Raw genomic sequence first — 22374 nt, 5'->3', positions numbered from 1 at the left:
CAGGTCGGGATGGAGATGGATTGGTTTTCCACCGGACTCTCTATGGAGGTGGTACATTCTGAAAGAGGTGCCGGGGAAGGTTTGGCTGGGACAGGACAACCAGTGATGCAGCCCTGGAAACAGGAGTCGCCCCACTTCAGGACTTTGCCCATCTTCCACAAGATGACTGGGTTATGCTGCTCCAACCACGGGCGCCCTAGGATGACGTTAGCGGTGGATTCCTCCAGAACCAGCAGGTGGATCTCCTCTTGATGGAGTAGTCCGGTTTGGAGGGTGATGGGACCCACACTATGACGCACACATCTTCTACTCAAAGGCCTTCCAGTTATTTTGTGGATCTGGTAGGCTGACGGCGTTGCCGTAGTAGCGAGTTTGAGTTGACGGCAGAGGGCGCCGGAGATGAAGTTGCCGGCTGACCCAGAATCGAGGAGGGCGGAAACTGGAAGAGAGATGTCAGCGGCAGTAAGTCAAGTCAAGTTTATTTATATAGCCCTTTAAAACAACATAAATGCTGACCAAAGTGCTGCACAACATACCAAACAAAACATCCATTATACAATACAATTTAAAGACTAATAATAAAATATGAAAAGAAAGCAAAACATACAACAAAATAATAGAATTAAGACCGGAAACATCATGCAATTTAAAACAATAATTTAGACTAAAAAAAAAAAAAATATTTATTTAATAATTAATATCAAGTTACGCATATGCCTGAGAAAAAAAATAAGTTTTAAGAGAAGATTTAAATGTAAAAAGTGTAGGGGAAAGTCTAATGGACAAAGGTAGGGAATTCCAGAGCTTAGGACCAAGAACTGAGAAAGCTTTGTCGCCTTTGGATTTAAGTCGAGATTTTGGAACATTTAATATCATCTGAGTGGAGGTGTCACAACAGTGGTTAGTGGTTTCATTTGATACTTCGAAGGGAGAATGGCACTCACCATGGGACGAGGAGGACGGACGGGGCATACGGAGATGATATGCCCCGGGGATGCACAGTAGAGACACAGATTCTGGGCAAGCCGTCTTTGTCTTTCAGCCGCAGTGAGTCGATAGGAATCGACGAGCATGGGTTCGCTGGCTGGTTCTGGGGAGCTGACGGCCTCTGGTCGGCAGAATGGCGAGTTGGAATATGCCTGGCCCTGGTGCTCTTCGAGGCACGACTGAATACGGGTGGCGAAGCGGATGGAGAGTTGAATGAACCGTTCTAGCCCAATGGTGTTCTCGTATGCAGCAAGATGCAACCACACTCGAGGTTCCAATCCCTGATGGTAGGTAGTCAGCAAGGCCTGCTCATTCCATCCACTGGTGGCCGCTAGAGTCCTGAACTGAAGAGCATATTCATTGACAGACATTTTTCCCTGTTTCAAGTTATAAAGCTTCTCACCAATAGACGAGTCCCAAGCTGGTCTGCCAAAAACTTCTCGGAAATGGTTGATGAAGCTAGAATAAGACTGGATAACTGGGTTATTCTGTGTCCAAATTGAATCGGCCCACTGAAGTGCTTTACCTTGCAATTGAGATATCAGGAAGGCCACCTTAGATCTTTCGGTAGGGTATAAGTGCGGCTGCATCTCCAGGACCACCGAGCATTGGAGTAGAAATCCGCTGCAATCCTCTGTCGAACCAGAGTAGGGCGCGGGCTTGGCCATGGGACTGGCGTGCACGGCAGGTGAGGAAGTGCTGGAATTGTCGGTGGAAGTGCTCGCAGGTGTTGGGGATGCGCGTAGAGTGGTGAGTGTCCGACACAATGCGTCGTCCAGGTTTTGGAAGGGGTCTGCGAGGCTCATGCTTGTGCCTATCGGTCTTGGTCCGGTCTTCTGTAACGGAATACCACTACAGGAGGCTGTGGATAACAGAAACACAGTTTATTCAGGCACAAGCAGACGAGCCGGTAGTGCTGGGTAACGTGATGGTGCTGGAGGCAGTGAAGAATGGATCCGTTGAAGTGGGGTAGAGACGCTGGAGGAGGAGGGTGTACCACACACACGCACGATGAGGATTGGGAACTTCTGGAGATCGCTGGAGAGAGGTAAGTAGAGATAGAGTTAGTCCTTAGAGTTAGCATACAGGTAAGACCTTGTTGCGAACGAGACCGGATGCTGACTGAGTGCGTGTGTGTGGTATTTGTAGTGCTGAGGTGATTTCTGGTGGATGAGGATCAGGTGGGAGTGATTAGTATTCAGGTGAGGGAGTGCGCTGTGTTATTGGAAGGAGGTGGAACCTGGCGTGTCTGTAACACTGCCACAGTGCTTACATTTATGTACAGAAATGTCCCACATGGAGTTATGAAAAATGTTAATATTAATACCTTGGAGAATATCTTGTAATTGAAAGTAAAATCAAGTCATTTTCTTCTTTTTACCATGTTGCTTTATTTAACAATTCTCACTTGCCCACAAGGCAACAGCACAATGGCAATGCTCTGACAAACCTCTGCTAGAGTTTTAATGGATTTTTTGCACCCAGATTTGAACCTGACTGTGTTAAACACACAGCATACTCAAGAACATCAAAGCAAATGCTCAGCTTACATCAATGTGTAATATCAGAAAAGAAAATTCAGCTAACAATTGTGTGTACATGTGAGTTTCTCTGTTTTTTCATCAATCAAATCAATAAACATAAACCAGCCAAGAAGGCAATATAGCAATATAGCAATGTTCTGACACACCTGTGAACCTCACCATGTACGCAGCAAAGAGCAAAGAAGAGAAAATTATAATGATTAAAGAAAATCAGCTAATCAGCTGTGTTTAAGTCAGCGTACAAAGAAAGAAAAATAAAATTCAGCTCATCTGAGTGACAGTATTAAGCCCCTTCCTCTCAGATTGACATACAGGCAAAGGCAGGAGAAAATACTTGGTGTCTGAATTAACACCATTTTCACACACACAATCTATGTGTGTCAACTTTGTGTGTGTGTGTGTGTGTGTGTACTGTACTTCAATTCAATTCAATTCAATGTCATGAAGTCTTTGGCGGAAAGCTGAAGGTGATTGCTTATAGGCTGTCCCAATCAGTGGCGCCTGCACAATCCAATCACGCTTGAGAGGGAAACAACAAATTGAGGGTTTCCGAGATTTGTATTTTTTCCTTTTTTCCTGTCCACACGGAGACGCGCTTCTGTGAATACGCACACATTTTTTATCGGATAGGCGTTTCGTCCACACGGATCTGGTGTTTTGGAAGAGTGAAACCGATGTTTTTTTAAACTGGGTCCCAGAGTGGATAAATTTGAAGACACCGCCTTTATGTCTGGACAGCGAATCGGTATATTTTCTGAAACGATGAAGGTCAGCAGCCCCTGTCTCGCCCCTAGTCAGACACAGCTACGTCATGTAACAGCAACAAAAACATGAACAAACACTGAACGATTGTCTTTTTATTAACTAACATTAACACAGATTAATAAATATATTGTTCCATGTTTGTTTGTGTACCACGCGCAAGGTTTTTGAGCATAGTCCATGTCTTCTTCTCCGTTTTAAGTATATCTCTGTGGCAGAATTACAGCGCCACCTGCTGGTCTGGCATGTATACTACATCATTTTGTGGTTTCGTGTGGAAACGGATATTTCTTGAGACGAGGGAAAAAAAGATCGGATTGGGGTAAGCTCCGTCACCGCGTGGACGGGGCCAAAGAACTAACGGGTACTTACGGTTATGGATAGAAACGTAGCGGAGTAAAGAGTACAATATTTGCCTCTCAAATGTACTTGAGTAGAGTCATGAGTACTCCCCTAAAATGATACTCGAGTAAAGTACAGATCCTTCAAAATTGTACTTAAGTACTGTACTCAAGTAAATGTACTCCGTTACTGTCCGGCTCTGCCTAGTGGTTAGAGAGTATGACTCCTGGGTGTGTGTCCGGGTGTGTGTTCATGGTGTGTGTGTGTGTGTGTGTGTTCACTGCTGTGTGTGTGCACTTTGGATGGATTAAATGCAGAGCACAAATTCTGGGTATGGGTCACCATACTTGGCTGTATGTCACGTCACTTTGGAATGGGCACAATGTTGGATTTTTTGAAGCACGAGGGAAACACAGACAGACAGAGGGAGAGGTTGAAAGCTGTGTCCTAGTGATCAATCAGAACACCATAGAACCATATGCTCTCATTCAGATATAGTGCTTGATAAAGTGTTTGTGTGTCTCATTCAGAATCTCAGATCTCTGTCCTCCACACACTCAGTTCTGTACTGACAGTTTGTCCATATCTGCTAGTGACAGTCGTGCTGATCTTCGAGTGCATCAGGATGAGAGGTATAACAGCTGAATGATTTATTAAATGCCATTATAATCTAGGACTGGTAATTTAACGCGTGAATTAGATTAATTAATTATGGAGAAAAATAACACGTTAAAATTCTCAATGCATTTAACGCACTTGTCCCAGCCCATACCTATGTGGAAGATCTGCCATTTCATACAGTCGATTTATGACTAATATGAGGCAGAGCAACAACTTACTGCGTGATGGAGCCTAGAGAATATCCCTAATATTCAAGATATGGGGCATAATGCCCGATATTTACATCACATATTTAAGAAATATCACACGAGCAGTAGGCTAAGTGCAATATCACACTAGTGCAAATATGATACACATCTTATACAACATAAGAAGTTAATATTGTGATATTTTAGAGAAAATGTTGTCTGTTTTGCTCAATTTTGCCAACCAGAAGTTAAAGACAAAGCAGAACTGTTCATCCCCGAGCAACCCACAGCGGCATTTCATTTCTTAATACACGTTTTGAATGAATTTGGTGAACCATTTGGCCAGTTGAACCAATGGCATGTGCATTGGATTTGAAGTGGCGCTGCACAGATGGATCGGTGTGTGCTATCAAAGTACAGCGAGAGCAATTCAAAAGCACAAGAAGCCATATGCTCTCTAAAAGCTCTTGCGGTACTTTGATGTCACACATGATCAATCTGATGGTGATGAGCTGTTTCAAGTCGAACAAGCCTAATGATTCTGTGAACCATTCATAAAGAACCCTTTACTTCACTCATGAATTACTTCACTCCGCTGGACGGGAAAATGCGAACAGCACCGGACTGAAACTAGCAAACACACTTGTGCTGCGCCTTGTGTAGCATTGCGGAGGGTCTATTATAGGGCCCCTAAGTATTTGATACAATGGACTGTTCTTTTCTTCTTCTCATCAGACATTTTCATTTGTTAGGTCTGCAGTTATGACTCTAAAAATCTGTGAAAAGTCATTAAAGGTGTTTGTAAACACACAATAAATACTTCCTTCAACAGACATCAAATACTTCAGCAAGAAAGACAAGACGTTGTTGTCATGTTATATTGTACTTGTGTGTTTGGCATCGCTGTGCTTTTGTTGTTGTTCAGAGCCTTCAGTATCTCACACATTGAAGTGCTTTTACAACCATGTGTAAACTGTTCAAATAACAATAAAAGACCCATGACCTTTTATACAATTGAACAGATGCCTGGGAGCTATAAGAATCAATAATCAAACTGTTAAGAATATGGATTCATTAAGAGGAACTGAAATCAAATCATTAAATGTGTTGCACACTCTTTGTATTTGTGTATGAATATTAAACTGTGTTCACAGGTACAAATATATCAGTCAAACTAAACACCATCAGTGTCAGAGTGTGATAGATAGATAGATAGATATGAGCTCATATTTGTGGTTTGGTTTGTTCTCTGTCAGCTTCACCACACTAACCACTGAAGGAGGAGCAGCAGTTGTTCACTTTATTCCCATATTAATACATAATCAAAAATACAGCTATTACCACCATAACAATAAAGAGCCATTAAAATATTGTTCCATTTTGCTTGTTCATTAAACACACCAGAATATAACTTTTCATAATAACAAATAAATGTTGTTCAATTCGATACTGAATGAATCTTTGAAAACATTTCTGTAGAAAATCTTTCGAAAAAGTTTGACATTTTGTGAAAATATGTTTCAAGATTATCAAAAACATCTCACACATTAAGTAAATTTTTGCATCTTGAATCTGTGCTGAGGTTTCTAAAGATCTGAATGCAGGTTTCAGGAAGTCTTGAGGCTTTAACACAGTTTGTGTCTTTAACTGTCTGTCATCATTCAGTCAGTATGGAGCTCAGTCAACTTCCTCTTGTGCTCTGTGAGTACTATTCTATGAATTTAATTTATTTTAATAAAGTGGTTACTATTACATTATAAAAAGGATCAATTTATTTAGGACATTCTATATTTTTTTTTCTTTTCTCGCTGCTCTCTGAGTTTCAAGCCCAGCTCTAGTCGAGGAAATACTGTAAGAGTGAGAGATGATTTTGAGAGAGGAAGTGTGCAGTTAGGGCTGTTTGTGAAGAGAAATACACTCTGTTGTGTTTTAGATCAGTGTGTTTGTTCCGTGATTCAGTTTTGTGCTTTGTTGAATCAGTTCTGTTGGTTTGTTTTACACTTATTGTCGCTGTTGCTGTAATATTCACTAGTACACAGTTAGTAAGAGTTTGTCTTTGTTCTCATTCCCTAAACTGTTCTCTGCTGTGACCAAATCTATAAAATACCAGTCAGCTGTTTTCATGTTTATCTGGACTCATATGCAGTCCCCCACACAATATATTGATGTTTTTTCATCTTTACTAAAAAAAAAAAAGAAAGAAAGAAAATTCCTCAAGTTCTTTAAAAATAAAATTCACTCATAACTCAGAAAGAGCACACTATTTTTGTAGTTTTGAATCTGAAATATTTTAACTGGATTACACGTGTACAGATGCCATTAGCTCTAGAGCAGGTATAAGATGCTGTAAAATACACAGCTGAACATGTTCACACTGTAATGAGTTTTCTCTTTGTGTTTTAGTGCTGATTTCAAACTGTGGACAAACTGAAGGTGAGTCACTTTGATTCATGTATTTCATAACATACGAGTGATTCTGCAGTAACTATTACAAACCAACTTAGAATTACTTACATTTAATTATCATTATAAATGCACTTTAAACAAGTTGAATTATTCAAGTGACAATTCTGAGGTGTGACAAAAACACCAAAACATGAGTCTTTTTTTTTTTTTAAACAACAGATATATTTATTACATTCACTCTGTAATAACTTTGATCTTACATAGAGAAACAAGATCTTCTGTTGGAAAACTTGTTGAAAATTCTTCACAACTCATGTTTCCAAATTCCCATTGATTGTATATTGACAGGTTATATATATATATATATATATATATATATATATATATATATATATATATATATATATATATATATATATATATATACAGTATATAAATGTCTATAACAGTGTATTTAAATTAAATTTATGCATTTAGCAGACGCTTTTATCCAAAGCGACTTACAGGCTATCAATTTATACCTATCATGTGTTCCCGGGGAATCAAACCCCCAACCTTACGCTTGATAGTGTAATGCTCTACCACTTGAGCTACAGGAACACTGTAGTATAGAGTGTTATAGAGAATAACACGTCAGTCTCATCTGATTAATGTTTTACAATCATGTAACTGTGTTTATACTGTAAAACAACACATTATATTCATTGTGAATTGTTTTTGTACAGAAAGACCAAAAGTCAAATTGAGCATTAAACCTGATCAACATGTATTCAGAGGAGAGACAGTCACTCTCAGATGTGACATTGATGGTGAAGGAGTCTCTGGCTGGAAGTACAGCTGGTATAAAGACGGTTCAGACAGTGTTTTCAGTGAACTAGAGGAACACACATTCAGTTCTGTTACTGAGTCTGACGCAGGTAAATACTCCTGTTATGGAGCAGAGAGAGGAGGATCACGAACATCACACATCAGTGATGAAGTTACACTTACAGTATCAGGTGAGTTTGATCATCTCTTCATAAACACAAACAAGTTTATCATGTTATTAATGAGTGATTTCTGTATTTCAGATAAACCCGAGGCAGTTTTAAGTGTTTCTCCACAGAAGTGGTTGACTGAAGGAGATCCAGTGACTCTGATCTGTGAGGTTAAAGACTCCTCTACAGGCTGGACATTCAGCTGGTTCACTCTAACTGCTTCATCAGGTAAGATATAATGTGGTTCACGTGATAACATCTGAATGAACTGGCTTCATAAAATACATTACAGAGTTAAAAAATCGAAATACATTGATTATACCGACAAAGGTCATTTATAAGACTCATATAAAAATGACTGATCATTTCTTGAGGTAACTGCACATTCTCACTTTATACAGACAACAATATTCGTTATAAGCTGCTCTCAGACAACAGCAGAGGAGCTGGAGGAAACTACACTGTCAGTTCTGTTGCTCTAAATCACACAGGAGTTTATGTGTGTGAAGCAGACAGAGGAAAACCACCCTATTACACATGGAACAGCAACACACAGCCACTATTGGTCACTGGTGAGTTCAGACTGAATCACAGAATGAATGAGACAGTGCTGAAAATTTATCTTGATCTTTTTAGAGCTTGATGTGCCTTAAAATGATATTCCATCATAATAAACATCTATTTTTAATTGTGCAAATGGAGAAGGATCCTTTTGCTGTCATGTAGTTACTGCATCTACAAACCTGATTCCAAAAACATTGGGACACTGTATAAATTGTGAATAAAAACAGAATGCAATGACGTGTAAGTTTTATTCTGAATACAACATAGATGACATATCAAATGTTAAACTGAGAAAATGTATCATTTTAAGGGGAAAAAAAAGCTGATTTTAAATTTCATGGCATCTACACATCTCAAAAAATTTGGGACAAGGCTGTGTTTACCACTGTGTGGCATCCCCTCTTCTTTTTATAACAGTCTGCAAACATCTGGGGACTGAGGAGACAAGTTGCTCAAGTTTAGGAATAAGAATGTTGTCCCATTCTTGTCTAATACAGGCTTCTAGTTGCTCAACTGTCTTAGGTCTTCTTTGTCACATCTTCTTCTTTATGATGTGCCAAATGTTTTCTATGGGTGAAAGATTTTTACCTATAGAGTTTTAGCCGGCAACAGCGAATGGCACGGTGGATTGTGTTCACCTCTGGAAGTATTCCTGAGCCCATGTTGTGATTACCATTACAGTAGCATTCCTGTATCTGATGCAGTGCTGTCTAAGGGCCAGAGGATCACGGGCATCCAGTATGGTTTTCCACCCTTGAACTTTACGCACAGAGATTATTCCAGATTCTCTGAAACTTTGGATATTATGCACTGTAGATGATGATAACTTCAAACTCTTTGCAATTTTTCTCTGAGAAACTCCTTTCTTGCTCCACTATTTTTTGCCGCAGCTGAATTGGTGATCCTCTGCCCATCTTGACTTCTGAGAGACACTGCCACTCTAAGGCTTTTGTATACCCAATCATGTTGCCAATTGACCTAAAAAGTTGCAAATTGGTCCTCCAGCTGTTCCTTATATGTACATTTAACTTTTCCGGCCTCTTATTGCTACCTGTCCCAACTTTTTTGGAATGTGTATGAAATCCAAAATGAGCCACCATTTCAAAAAGTCTCACTTTCAACATTTGATATGTTATCTATATTATATTGTGAATAAAATATAAGTTTATGATATTTGTAAATTATTCCATTCTTTTTTTGCTCACAATTTGTACAGTGTCCCAACTTTTTTGGAATCGGGTTTGTACTAGCAGACACTATCAGACCAAACTAATCACTACAACCTTGACTACAGCAAAAATGTAAAAAAAATTTAATTCTAATGGTGGAAAATATTCATAAAAAAACTAAATTTTAACTATTGTGGCAAAAGTACATAAGTGAATTGAAGGAAAATAATCAAATAGGCGTAATAAAAATGTATAATTTGATCACTTTAATAAAGATTGTTTCCATTATGAAATGGATTTTTTTATTTTTATGTGCTTGACCGCATCTTGATCAGTGTGCACATCAGCAAATGATAAAGGATTGACCTTATAAACGCTCAATCAGTCATTTTTTAGTTTGATAAATACTACAAGGTTCACACGGTTTAGTTTGAACCGACTCCTGAGTCAGGTCTATAGTTTCTCCCAAGATTTTTTGTTCTCCAGCACCTTCTTGAGGTTTTTGTTGGTCATCGCAGTTTTCTTTGGTGTGCTTGGTGACAGTGTAATGACAATTATATTCATGTGTAATTTTGTTTATGAAGTTTTAACTAGAAATATTCAGTGATGACTTACAAATTTTCAGATATTATAGAACTGTCATATTTTTATGAAAAGCTGTTTTTAAACAGTGTTCATTGTGTAAAGTACACTGATCAATAAAACAGTTTTGACTTGATTTCCAAACTGTAATTGTCTTCTCAGGTGTTTCTCCTCCAGTCTCTCTGATCATCAGTCCCAGCAGAACTCAACACTTCACATCTGTCTCTCTCTCTCTGAGCTGTGAGGACCAGAGTAACTCTGATAGATGGACAGTGAGAGCATACACAGACATTTGGGGGCTGGAAGATTGTTCATCATCACGCTGGGGATCAAAAACAGGATCTATGTGTACAAACAACTCCACCAGCACATCAGACACTGGAGTGTACTGGTGTCAGTCTGAATCTGGAGAGAACTATCATCCTGTTAATATCACTGTACACTGTGAGTCTGTGTTTCTATATTTATTTAATTCTCAAAGCCCTTGTTTTAAGTTTCAGATTTAAAGAGCTGAAATTTTAATTCAATCACACATAAAATTGTAATCCTAAATGAAAACGAATCCGCGAGACCAGAGCTACTTAAGTTCAGAGGCCAAGTGGACCGCATTTAAACTACATAAAACATGAAGTCACAAATTACAATATGCATAATCAGACTTTATTTAAGACAATATTTGCAGATTTGCTAATTTAGAAATACAGTTTATTAATTATCTAAGTCTTGATTTTCCTTGTCCTATATAAAATAACTCTGAGCGTGAAAAATTGTATTCATACTCAAAGTTTTGAACTAACTCAAAGTGCTATGAACATTATTGAGCAAATATAGTTAAAAAATTTTTAGAAAGAAGTTTTATTTTTAATATTTATATTAACTATATACTGTATCAATATTTTATTTTTTAAATAGATATCATTAACTTTTAGGCAACTAAACAAAATAACTAAACAATAAGTAGTATAATAATAACAGAGTTTCTAGTAAAAATTGCTGCAGTCTATTTATAAAATACATTATTCATCAAATTGATAAAAAAGTTAAACAAATGATCCATAACTCGTAACTTAATGATGACCCAATCATAAAGACTACAATGAAAGGTGTCTCTAAATAAAATGCATTATTATTATCATTATTGTCATCACATTGTTTATGTATTATACTATACTATTATACTCTATTTTTACTATTTGTCAGCTCATGTTGTCTCTGTTTGTGTAGCTTGTGTGATTCTGGAGAGTCCTGTTCATCCTGTGACTGAAGGAGATTCTCTGGCTCTACGCTGTTTATATGAACATTCAACTCCACCAATCCTCAGAGCTGATTTCTATAAAGATGCATCACTCATCCAGAATCAAACTACAGAGATGATCATCTCTACTGTCTCAAAGTCACATGAGGGTTTCTACTACTGCAGACACCCAAAGAGAGGAGAGTCACCCAAGAGCTGGATCTCAGTCACAGGTGAGACTGTACATCAATAAACACTGCTGAAATATTTCTGTGTCATTTAGAAATTTTGAATGCATTATATTATGAAAAAGATCAAGTGATTTTGTGGTCTTCCTGCTCTCCCCTACTTTAGCCCTACTCGGACATGACTACTGTTATAAACTACATTTATTTATTTTCACCAAGTTTTTTTTTTTTTTTTTTTTGCTGTTGTGTTGTAGATCAGTGTGTTTGTTCAGTCAATCATTTTTGTAATTAAGAAGTACATTTAAAGTCATCTTACACTGACCAAAGTGCTGTACAAAACAATCATAAAATACAGTAAAGTATAAAATAAAATGCAAAGTAAAATCCAAAATAACAATACTAATCCATAAATAAAAAATCAGGAAAGGCCATAGAATAAAGATGCGTTTTAGACTAGACTTAATAACTGAAATAGACAGAGAACTTTTAATGTTAGGTTGGAACTGATTCAATAACCATAGAGCAGCTACTGCAAAGGCTCTCACTTAAAGGGATAGTTCACCCAGAAATCAAAATGATGTCATTAATAACTCACCCTCATGTTGTTCCAAACCCGTGAGACCTCCGTTTATCTTCAGAACACAGTTTAAGATATTTTAGATTTAGTCCGACAGCTCTCAGTCCCTCCATTGAAACTGTGTACGGTCTACTGTCCATATCCAGAAAATTAAGAAAAACATCATCAAAGTAGTCCATGTTCAATTCAATTCAATTCAAGTTTATTTGTATAGCGCTTTTTACAATACAAATCGTTACAAAGCAACTTTACAGAAAATTATGTTTCTACAATATTTAGTAGTAGCTAGTAGTTTGTGCACGTTTGACAGGATTTTAGAAAAAATAAAAAATAATAATAATAATACAAGACGTAGTTAGCTAGACAATGAACTATCAATATTATTAATTAATAGTAATTATATGATGCAGTCACACATGTAGCAATAATTGTTAGTTCTGTTTGTTGATTCAAGGTTAGCATCATCTGGGGTCCTCTGAGGGTCAGCATCATCTCTTCTCAGGTGTTCTGGATCCAGACTGGAGCTTGTGTAAATCCTAGTTACCATGGGATGTAAATCCCGTGGCAAAACATAGAAACAAAATAGAGACATCATTAGCATAGCTGCTGATCCAACAAAGTAAAATTAGTTTAACCCAAGCTAAAGAATAAAAATGCAGATGCAACTACACTCACAATTTAAGAGATACATTATTCGAATGCTTGGCGAAAGAGATGCGTTTTTAATCTAGATTTAAACAGAGAGAGTGTGTCTGAACCCCGAACATTATCAGGAAGGCTATTCCAGAGTTTGGGAGCCAAATGTGAAAAAGCTCTACCTCCTTTAGTGGACTTTGCTATCCTAGGAACTACCAAAAGTCCAGCGTTTTGTGACCTTAGGGTGCGTGATGGGTTGTAGCGTGGTAGAAGGCTAGTTAGGTACGCAGGAGCTAAACCATTTAGGGCCTTATAGGTAAGTAATGATAATTTGTAACTGATACGGAACTTAATAGGTAGCCAGTGCAGAGACTGTAAAATTGGGGTAATATGATCATATTTTCTTGACCTCGTAAGGACTCTAGCTGCTGCATTTTGGACTACCTGTAGCTTGTTTATTGACGAAGCAGGACAACCACCTAGAAGTGCATTACAATAGTCCAGTCTAGAGGTCATGAATGCATGAACTAGCTTTTCTGCATCAGAAACAGATAACATGTTTCGTAGCTTGGCAATGTTTCTAAGATGGAAGAATGCAGTTTTTGTAACATTGGAAATATGTTTTTCAAAAGACAAATTGCTGTCCAATATAACACCCAGATTTCTGACTGTAGATGAAGTAACAGTACATCTGTCTAGATGCAGATTGTAATCTACAAGATTCTGTGTGGTGTTTTTTGGTCCAATAATTAATATCTCTGTCTTATCCGAATTTAATTGGAGAAAATTATTTGTCATCCAATCTTTTACATTTTTAACACACTCTGTTAGCTTAGATAATTGGGAAGTTTCATCTGCTCTCGTTGAGATATATAGCTGAGTATCATCAGCATAACAGTGGAAGCTAATTCCGTATTTTCTAATAATATTACCAAGGGGCAACATGTATATTGAAAATAGAAGGGGACCTAGGACGGATCCTTGTGGCACTCCATATTTTACTGATGATAAATGAGATGACACCCCATTTAAGTAAACAAAATGGTAGCGATCGGACAGGTAGGATCTAAACCATCTTAGAGCCTGCCCTTGAATACCTGTATAGTTTTGTAATCGATCTATGAGTATGTCATGATCTATGGTGTCGAATGCAGCACTAAGATCAAGTAAGACTAGAAATGAGATGTAGCCTTGATCTGATGCAAGGAGCAGGTCATTTGTAATTTTAACAAGTGCAGTTTCTGTGCTATGGTGGAGCCTAAAACCTGACTGAAATTCTTCATACAGATCATTTTTATGCAGGAAGGTGCTCAATTGAGCAGACACAACTTTTTCTAAAATTTTAGACATAAATGGAAGATTTGAAATAGGCCTATAATTTGCCAGTACACTAAGATCTGGTTTTGGTTTCTTAATAAGAGGCTTGATAACCGCCAGCTTGAATGGTTTTGGGACGTGACCTAAAGATAACGACGAGTTAATGATATTGAGAAGCGGTTCTTCGGCTACAGGTAACAGCTCTTTTAGTAATTTAGTGGGTACAGGATCTAATAAACATGTTGTTGGTTTAGATACAGTGATAAGTTTATTTATCTCTTCCTGTCCTATATTTGTAAAGCACTGCAGTTTATCTTTGGGTGCGATGGATGAAACTGAAGTGTTAGACGCTGTAGAATCTACATTCGCTATTGTATTTCTAATGTTATCTATTTTATCAGTGAAGAAATTCATAAAGTCATTACTATTTAACGTTGGTGGAATATTTGAATCAGGTGGCGTCTGGTAATTTGTTAATTTAGCCACTGTGCTAAATAAAAACCTTGGAATGTTTTGGTTATTTTCAATGAGTTTGTGGATATGCTCTGCCCTAGCAGTTTTTAGAGCCTGTCTATAGCTGGACATACTGTTTTTCAATGCAATTCTAAAAACTTCCAAGTTAGTTTTTCTCCATTTGCGTTCAAGACTACGAGTTACTTTCTTGAGAGAGTGAGTATTACTGTTATACCATGGCACAGTACGTTTTTCTCTAACCTTTTTCAATTTGATGGGGGCAACAGCTTCTAATGTATTAGAGAAAATAGTGCCCATGTTGTCAGCAATTTCGTCTAATTCATGTGTATTTTTGGGTACAAATATCCTGGAGTAATTCATTTACTCAAACAGTATACTGACTGAACTGCTGTGAAGAGAGAACTGAAGATGAACACCGAGCCAAGAGAACGAACAAAAGACTGACTCGTGACCGTGGGACATTTAAAAGAGCTTTATTAGCCGACCTTGGGGAGAATAATTAAATGAAATAAGAGAGAGGATCCAGGGCCCCTTGTCTCCAAAAATTTGATTGATGAGGGTCATAAAAGCCATCTGTTCTGGACACCTGTTTGAACACCCCCCTCCCCTCCCTGTACACCCTCCAGTGACCTTAATATGAACTTATGAGCCAAGGAGGAATTTCGGAGGGTGGGAGAAGTTGTGGGAAGCTATGTGCTTTTTTTAAACTTTGAAAAGGGGCGAAATCATGAAAATGGTGCAAGGGAAGATTTTATTAAGGTTTTAAATAAACAGTGTATTTCAAGAAACAGATTATAAACACATACCATCAATGGAAACAATGTAATGATCGTTTTCGTAGTTGGAAAAGTGTAAAAACGTTGTTACAGTTGTTACAAATGAAATAAAACTAGGTTACTGGTTATTTATCTGATACAACCAAACGAGTCAAAACTATCAGATATGTTTTCGTTAAGCAATACGTGAAAAAGATGTGAGAGCTTGTAGCATTACAATTTAAAAATGGTGTTTTGTTACCAGTTAGAAAATAAAGAAAACTAGGTAATAGAGTTTTAGCATTTGTACCTTACCTCAAACTGAAAAAAGAAACGAATGTAAAGCAGCGATACAAACCAGAAAAGTAGGCGTTTTGTCACGAGGTTAGAGAAAATTTAAAACAAAAGAAAAAAGATGGTAGACATTACGCGGATCTAAAATAAAATACACCAGACCCCGTCTTTAAAACACCAGCACAAGATACTTGTCAAAACTATGTTGTACTTTACCACTAACTAAAATTTTACTGACAAGAGTTAAACAAAAGAAAAAAAAAGATCTCACAGCAAAGTGTTATGACGTCTCCGGTAACGTTAGCTCGACTCAAACAAAAAAAAAAAAGAAGCGAACGTAAAGCAATGTTATAAACCAAGAAAGTAGGCGTTTGTCACATCGGGTGAAAAGTTAAAACAAAAGAAAAAAATAGGTAACTTAGGCATTTACGCGGATCTAAAAGAAAATAGCCTACATCAGACAAGATACTTGTCAAATCTATGCAGTACTTTACCACTAACTACAATTTTAAAAAGCGAGACTGTTAGACGAAAGAAAAAAAAAAGGATCCTCCGGCAGAGTTGTGAAGCGTCCGTAAAAACCTCCCGGCACCGATGAACAGTTAGAATGAGGCTCGGGAATGCTCCGGAAGAAAAAAACACGCCTCCAGCGCTAGAGAGGGCCGGGCAGGAGGCGTGATAGCAGCATTAAATAGATTTAAACGTTACAATAATTAAACTAAGTAGTTTTTAATAAATAGACATAAGTCCTTAGTTAGTGAAAACTTTATATCCGTTTAAACATATGGTCAATTTTTACTTTTTAAATCATGTAGACCTATACGATTTTTATTTACTTTTAGGCTAGTCTTAAAAAAAAAAAACATAGTTGAAAAAGCGTTATTTGTTTTTAATGTGTTAAGTTAATTACTTTAATCTATGACTAGTCTAAATCTAGACTATCTCCGTCGATATATATTTTTTTATTTTTGTCAAGCTTAATTTCTCAAGCTATGTCAATTAACACACACACACACACAAACACACTTTCCTTCTGTCAAGCTTGTGTCGCGTTATCTAGTAAATAAACCAGACGTCATCTCGGTCATCGAAACGTGACCGTGTCCGGCTTCTGGCGTCTGTGTGATTACAGGCGCGTGCATATCAGTTAGACATCAAGCGGTTGTAAAAACATCTAACAGGTTTTGAAATGCTTGTAACTGGCTTGTGAAACTAACTAATTTCAAATGGTGTTATATATATATATATATAAAACACACACACACACACACACACGCACACATACTTTCTAGGGGTTAATAAAATTATAAATGTAACTAAAATAAACTAAATTAATTCGAATTAAACTACATTTTTCTATGGTCTGACTTGTTAAAAGATTTCACATCCTTTTGACCAGTAGATGAACTTTCAGCTAAACTTACTATCCAGGTCTAACCCATAAAGTTGAAATTGTCACCCTTTGATCACGGAAAACACCAGAACCCCCGGAAAACTAATTAGATTACAGTTGAGTTGCAAACCCCCCTCCAAAAACCTTTAGATGTTTTAAAGTCTGACATGGTCGTAAAAGTTAACACAAAGACACCAGACGCGTTTCTACGCACTACTAGAGATGAAATATTTAGCCTTTCCTGTAATGTTGTAAAAGTTTCTTTGGCAAGAAAAGCCCATCTTGACATATCACATTCATTCCTGTTTAATATTTGTGTTTGCCTAAACGCATGTTTTAATTGATATAGCAACGATATAGCAATGATAGAAGTTAATATTGACAACATAAAAGACGTATTCAAGGGTTTAGACTACTAAAGTATGTGTGAGTGACTTATTAAAATTAAATAAAACAACACTTTTTCCAACAAGGAATTTTGTTGAGATTAAAAAATTAAATCGTATATGTAAACCTAATTTTATAGTTAAAACATCGGTCTAATATTAAAACCAGGTAGAATGTTTTCATCGAATGAGAACTGATGTGTTGTTATTAAAAACATTTCTTTGTTTAATTCTTTTAACATACATTTAAACCTTTGCGACCAACGTTATTAGGGTGGTTGGGGAAGTGTTAGTGTGTGTTTTTTATTTTTTATTCGATGCTTTAAACATTAAAAACATAAAGACGTCCATTACTGGTAGATTTACAAATACGGTCTGAGATTACACTCAATTTTTGTTCACACTCTGTACATCATAAAACAAAATAAATGTAAAATAAATAAAACAACACTTAAGAAAAAATAAAAATATAATGATAAAGAAAATGTAGTGGGGTGTAACAGATTTTCACATTAAGAAACCAAAGTCCTCTAATGAAGAATACAAAAGTCTTGGTTTGGGACTTTTCATGCCTTTTAACGTCCCCAAATACATCACAAATTCCACTTTAAACGCCACTAAACGTGGGGGAATTTTGAAAAACATACATTTATGAATCTAGAATTTTGTGCCAGAAGTTAATAAGTTAATAAGAAGTTAGTAAGTGTGAGTGGCTTATTAAAATAAAATAAAACATCAAGGTCTTTTGTTTAGATTAAAAATAAAGAGCATAGAATACCAGAAAGAACATCTAATCATCCGTCTGTTTATACTACAGAAATGATTGTCATATTTTTGGCTCTTCAGTGGGGTTGAACACATTAAAGTAGTCATATGTCCAGACTCATTTTCAGTACTATCAAGTTTAAAGAGTGGTGAAGCTTCTACTAGACAAAGCATTTTGTCAGGCATTTTACAGAGTTTGTTCAGAATACAAGCAATAACAAAGATTTATTTTGTATGGATACCCACACATATAGTTAATGAAAGTAGTGGACCAGATAAAAGTGGACCATTAAAATGTCAGACATCTTATTTAATACTCCAATGAGTAAATTAGAAATAAAAAGGTCTAATTAAAAATAAATAAAAATAAAAAGATACGTGTCAAATTAAATGGGTTGGTTAGAATAAAGGCCAGCATTTATATAATATTCAAAGACCGGTTGGAAATGAATGGAGAATTTTTGGGAATAGAAGAGAAGATCTCGCCATAGAATTGGACACATTGCACTTAATCAGTCATTATTTATAAGAGGAAAAACATGTGTCTGGACTTTGTGTTAAATGCAATATTGTGAAACAGTTGAACCTATTTTAATAAAATGTAAAAGATATGAAAACGAAAGATTACAACTTACAGAAGCATTTAATATAGCAATAAATCAGATCTCATTTTAGATTTTGTTAAATAAAGATGTGGCTATAGAAATGTTTCACAGAATAAGCATGGGGGAAGGAAAGTATGTGTGCGTGTGTGTGTGTGTGTTTTATATATATATATATATAAAACACCATTTGAAATTAGTTAGTTTCACAAGCCAGTTACAAGCATTTCAAAACCTGTTAGATGTTTTTACAACCGCTTGATGTCTAACTGATATGCACGCGCCTGTAATCACACAGACGCCAGAAGCCGGACACGGTCACGTTTCGATGACCGAGATGACGTCTGGTTTATTTACTAGATAACGCGACACAAGCTTGACAGAAGGAAAGTGTGTTTGTGTGTGTGTGTGTTAATTGACATAGCTTGAGAAATTAAGCTTGACAAAAATAAAAAAATATATCGACGGAGATAGTCTAAATTTAGACTAGTCATAGATTAAAGTAATTAACTTAACACATTAAAAACAAATAACGCTTTTTCAACTATTTTTTTTTTTTTAAGACTAGCCTAAAAGTAAATAAAAATCGTATAGGTCTACATCATTTAACAAGTAAAAATTGACCATATGTTTAAACGGATATAAAGTTTTCACTAACTAAGGACTTATGTCTATTTATTAAAAACTACTTAGTTTAATTATTGTAACGTTTAAATCTATTTAATGCTGCTATCACGCCTCCTGCCCGGCCCTCTCTAGCGCTGGAGGCGTGTTTTTTTCTTCCGGAGCATTCCCGAGCCTCATTCTAACTGTTCATCGGTGCCGGGAGGTTTTTACGGACGCTTCACAACTCTGCCGGAGGATCTTTTTTTTTTTTCTTTCGTCTAACAGTCTCGCTTTTTAAAATTGTAGTTAGTGGTAAAGTACTGCATAGATTTGACAAGTATCTTGTCTGATGTAGGCTATTTTCTTTTAGATCCGCGTAAATGCCTAAGTTACCTATTTTTTTCTTTTGTTTTAACTTTTCACCCGACGTGACAAACGCCTACTTTCTTGGTTTATAACATTGCTTTACGTTCGCTTCTGTTTTTTTTTTGTTTGAGTCGAGCTAACGTTACCGGAGACGTCATAACACTTTGCTGTGAGATCTTTTTTTTCTTTTGTTTAACTCTTGTCAGTAAAATTTTAGTTAGTGGTAAAGTACAACATAGTTTTGACAAGTATCTTGTGCTGGTGTTTTAAAGACGGGGTCTGGTGTATTTTATTTTAGATCCGCGTAATGTCTACCATCTTTTTTCTTTTGTTTTAAATTTTCTCTAACCTCGTGACAAAACGCCTACTTTTCTGGTTTGTATCGCTGCTTTACATTCGTTTCTTTTTTTAGTTTGAGGTAAGGTACAAATGCTAAAACTCTATTACCTAGTTTTCTTTATTTTCTAACTGGTAACAAAACACCATTTTTAAAATTGTAATGCTACAAGCTCTCACATCTTTTTCACGTATTGCTTAACGAAAACATATCTGATAGTTTTGACTCGTTTGGTTGTATCAGATAAATAACCAGTAACCTAGTTTTATTTCATTTGTAACAACTTTAACAACGTTTTTACACTTTTCCAACTACGAAAACGATCATTACATTGTTTCCATTGATGGTATGTGTTTATAATCTGTTTCTTGAAATACACTGTTTATTTAAAACCTTAATAAAATCTTCCCTTGCACCATTTTCATGATTTCGCCCCTTTTCAAAGTTTAAAAAAAAAAAAGCACATAGCTTCCCACAACTTCTCCCACCCTCCGAAATTCCTCCTTGGCTCATAAGTTCATATTAAGGTCACTGGAGGGTGTACAGGGAGGGGAGGGGGGTGTACAAACAGGTGTCCAGAACAGATGGCTTTTATGACCCTCATCAATCAAATTTTTGGAGACAAGGGGCCCTGGATCCTCTCTAATAAGATCCAAAATGTATGATGGAGCTTGTCCACGAACTGCTTTAAAAAACAATCAACACATTTTTTAATTGAATTCTCAAGGAGACCAGAAGCGACGCTAAAAAAGGAGTGATATGATCAAGGTTTTTTGAGCAAGTTAACAATTTGGCCACTGCATTCTGGACCATCTGCAAACGAGCATGTGAAGATTGAGGAAGACCTAGGTATAAGGAATTACAGTAGTCCAATTGTGATGTGATAAATGCATGACTCTTTCCAAGACTTGAAAGGAAAGTGTTCATTTAAGTCAGGAAATTATTCTCAATTGATAGTAGCTGTTTTTAACAACTGAGCTAATTTGCTTTTCAAGGCAAAGCTCAGAGTCAAAAATAACACATACATTTATTGCATGTGACTTAACATATGGTGTCACACTAAGTTACTAACTATAGAGTTTCTGGTTTTAGAGGGACCAAAAATAATCACCTCAAATAATCACTTCATTATTTAGCTGGAGGATCCTTAATACCTACCCAATGTTCAAGGAATGAAAAAAGGATATCGTGATCAACTGTGTCAAAAGCAGCACTTAAATCCAATAAAATCAAAACTGCATTTTTACCAGGGTCAGCCACAAATAGCAAATCATTCATCACTTTTAGCCATTTCAGTGCAATGATAAGTTGTAAAACCTGATTGAAATGGTTCAAATACCAGAGTCGAATTAAAAAATGGAAGCAACTGTGATTCGACAACTTTTTCCATAACTTTTGAAATAAAAGGCAATTTTGAGATAGGACAATAATTATTCAAACATTCAACATTCAACTTTTTAAGCAGTGGATGGACAACTGCTTGCTTTAAAAATGCAGGAATATTGCCAGAAACCTAAGAAGGAATTGATAATTGATTGAATGCTAGGACCAATTATATCAAAAGAAACTTTAATGATATCAGAAGGATATCACTAGTTCTTCAAATCAAAGAAAGACAACAGCTGAACACTATTATAATTGGTTATATTACTGGACATTCAAGCGGAGTGTTATGAAACCCCCCTTATGAAACTGGATGACGAGTAATTTCTTATTGCTAAATTCTGAAAAATCAGAGGTGTTAATCATAGGACCTAAAAACTCTGCATGTAATAACCTAGAACACTGTCTAAGACTCGATGGCTGCTCTGTCAATTCTTCGTCATCAGTTAGGAACCTAGGTGTGCTATTTGATAGCAATCTTCCCCTAGAAAGCCACATTTCTAGCATTTGTAGATCCACAAATGACTTAAGCTGTTATCTTTTTTAATGTGGCTGACACTCCCTCTGAGTTAAAACAAACCAAAATAGCGCAGAGCTGATGATACCGCGCATGTGTTGTGTGATTCAGTGTGAAGCAGACTGACACACAGCGCGTCTGAACGGAACTGATTCTTTTGGTGATTGATTCTGAACTGATTCTGTGCTAGTGTTATGAGCGCGGGTAAACTGAAGGCTTGAATCAAGGGCAATCATCGCAAATGACGTCATTACATAGAGTGCAAAAGAACCGGTGAACCGTTTTCTTCAACCGGTTTATTGAATCGAACGGCCCGAAAGAACTACTGGTGATCCGAAAACCGATGCAACCAGTTCTTGGCTCGCGAACGAGTCAATCTTTTGTTCGTTATCTGGCTCTGCT

At 36.7% G+C, this 22374-nt stretch overlaps 1 protein-coding gene across 6 annotated transcripts in view; it reads left to right on the top strand.

Moving 5' to 3' along the window:
• LOC132151902 (Fc receptor-like protein 5) overlaps positions 1 to 22374 on the top strand; it is a 628771-nt gene that overhangs the window by 121557 nt on the left and 484840 nt on the right. For 5 of the 6 annotated variants that reach the window (XR_009436453.1, XM_059560447.1, XM_059560440.1 and 2 more), the window contains 2 exons: positions 10305 to 10586; positions 11367 to 11609. Coding sequence is in view for 5 of the 6 variants with exons in the window: in XM_059560447.1 (XP_059416430.1) it covers positions 10305 to 10586; positions 11367 to 11609 (525 nt within the window). In the remaining variant the exon portion in view is untranslated. Of the gene's footprint in view, positions 1 to 7575; positions 7849 to 7920; positions 8056 to 8228; positions 8400 to 10304; positions 10587 to 11366; positions 11610 to 22374 lie in introns of all 6 variants that reach the window. The other variant, XM_059560465.1, reaches the window with a different exon arrangement.

Source organism: Carassius carassius, chromosome 1 (genome assembly GCF_963082965.1).
Source record: "Carassius carassius chromosome 1, fCarCar2.1, whole genome shotgun sequence".
Lineage (NCBI taxonomy): Eukaryota > Metazoa > Chordata > Actinopteri > Cypriniformes > Cyprinidae > Carassius > Carassius carassius.
This window is presented reverse-complemented; position numbering and strand designations above follow the sequence as displayed.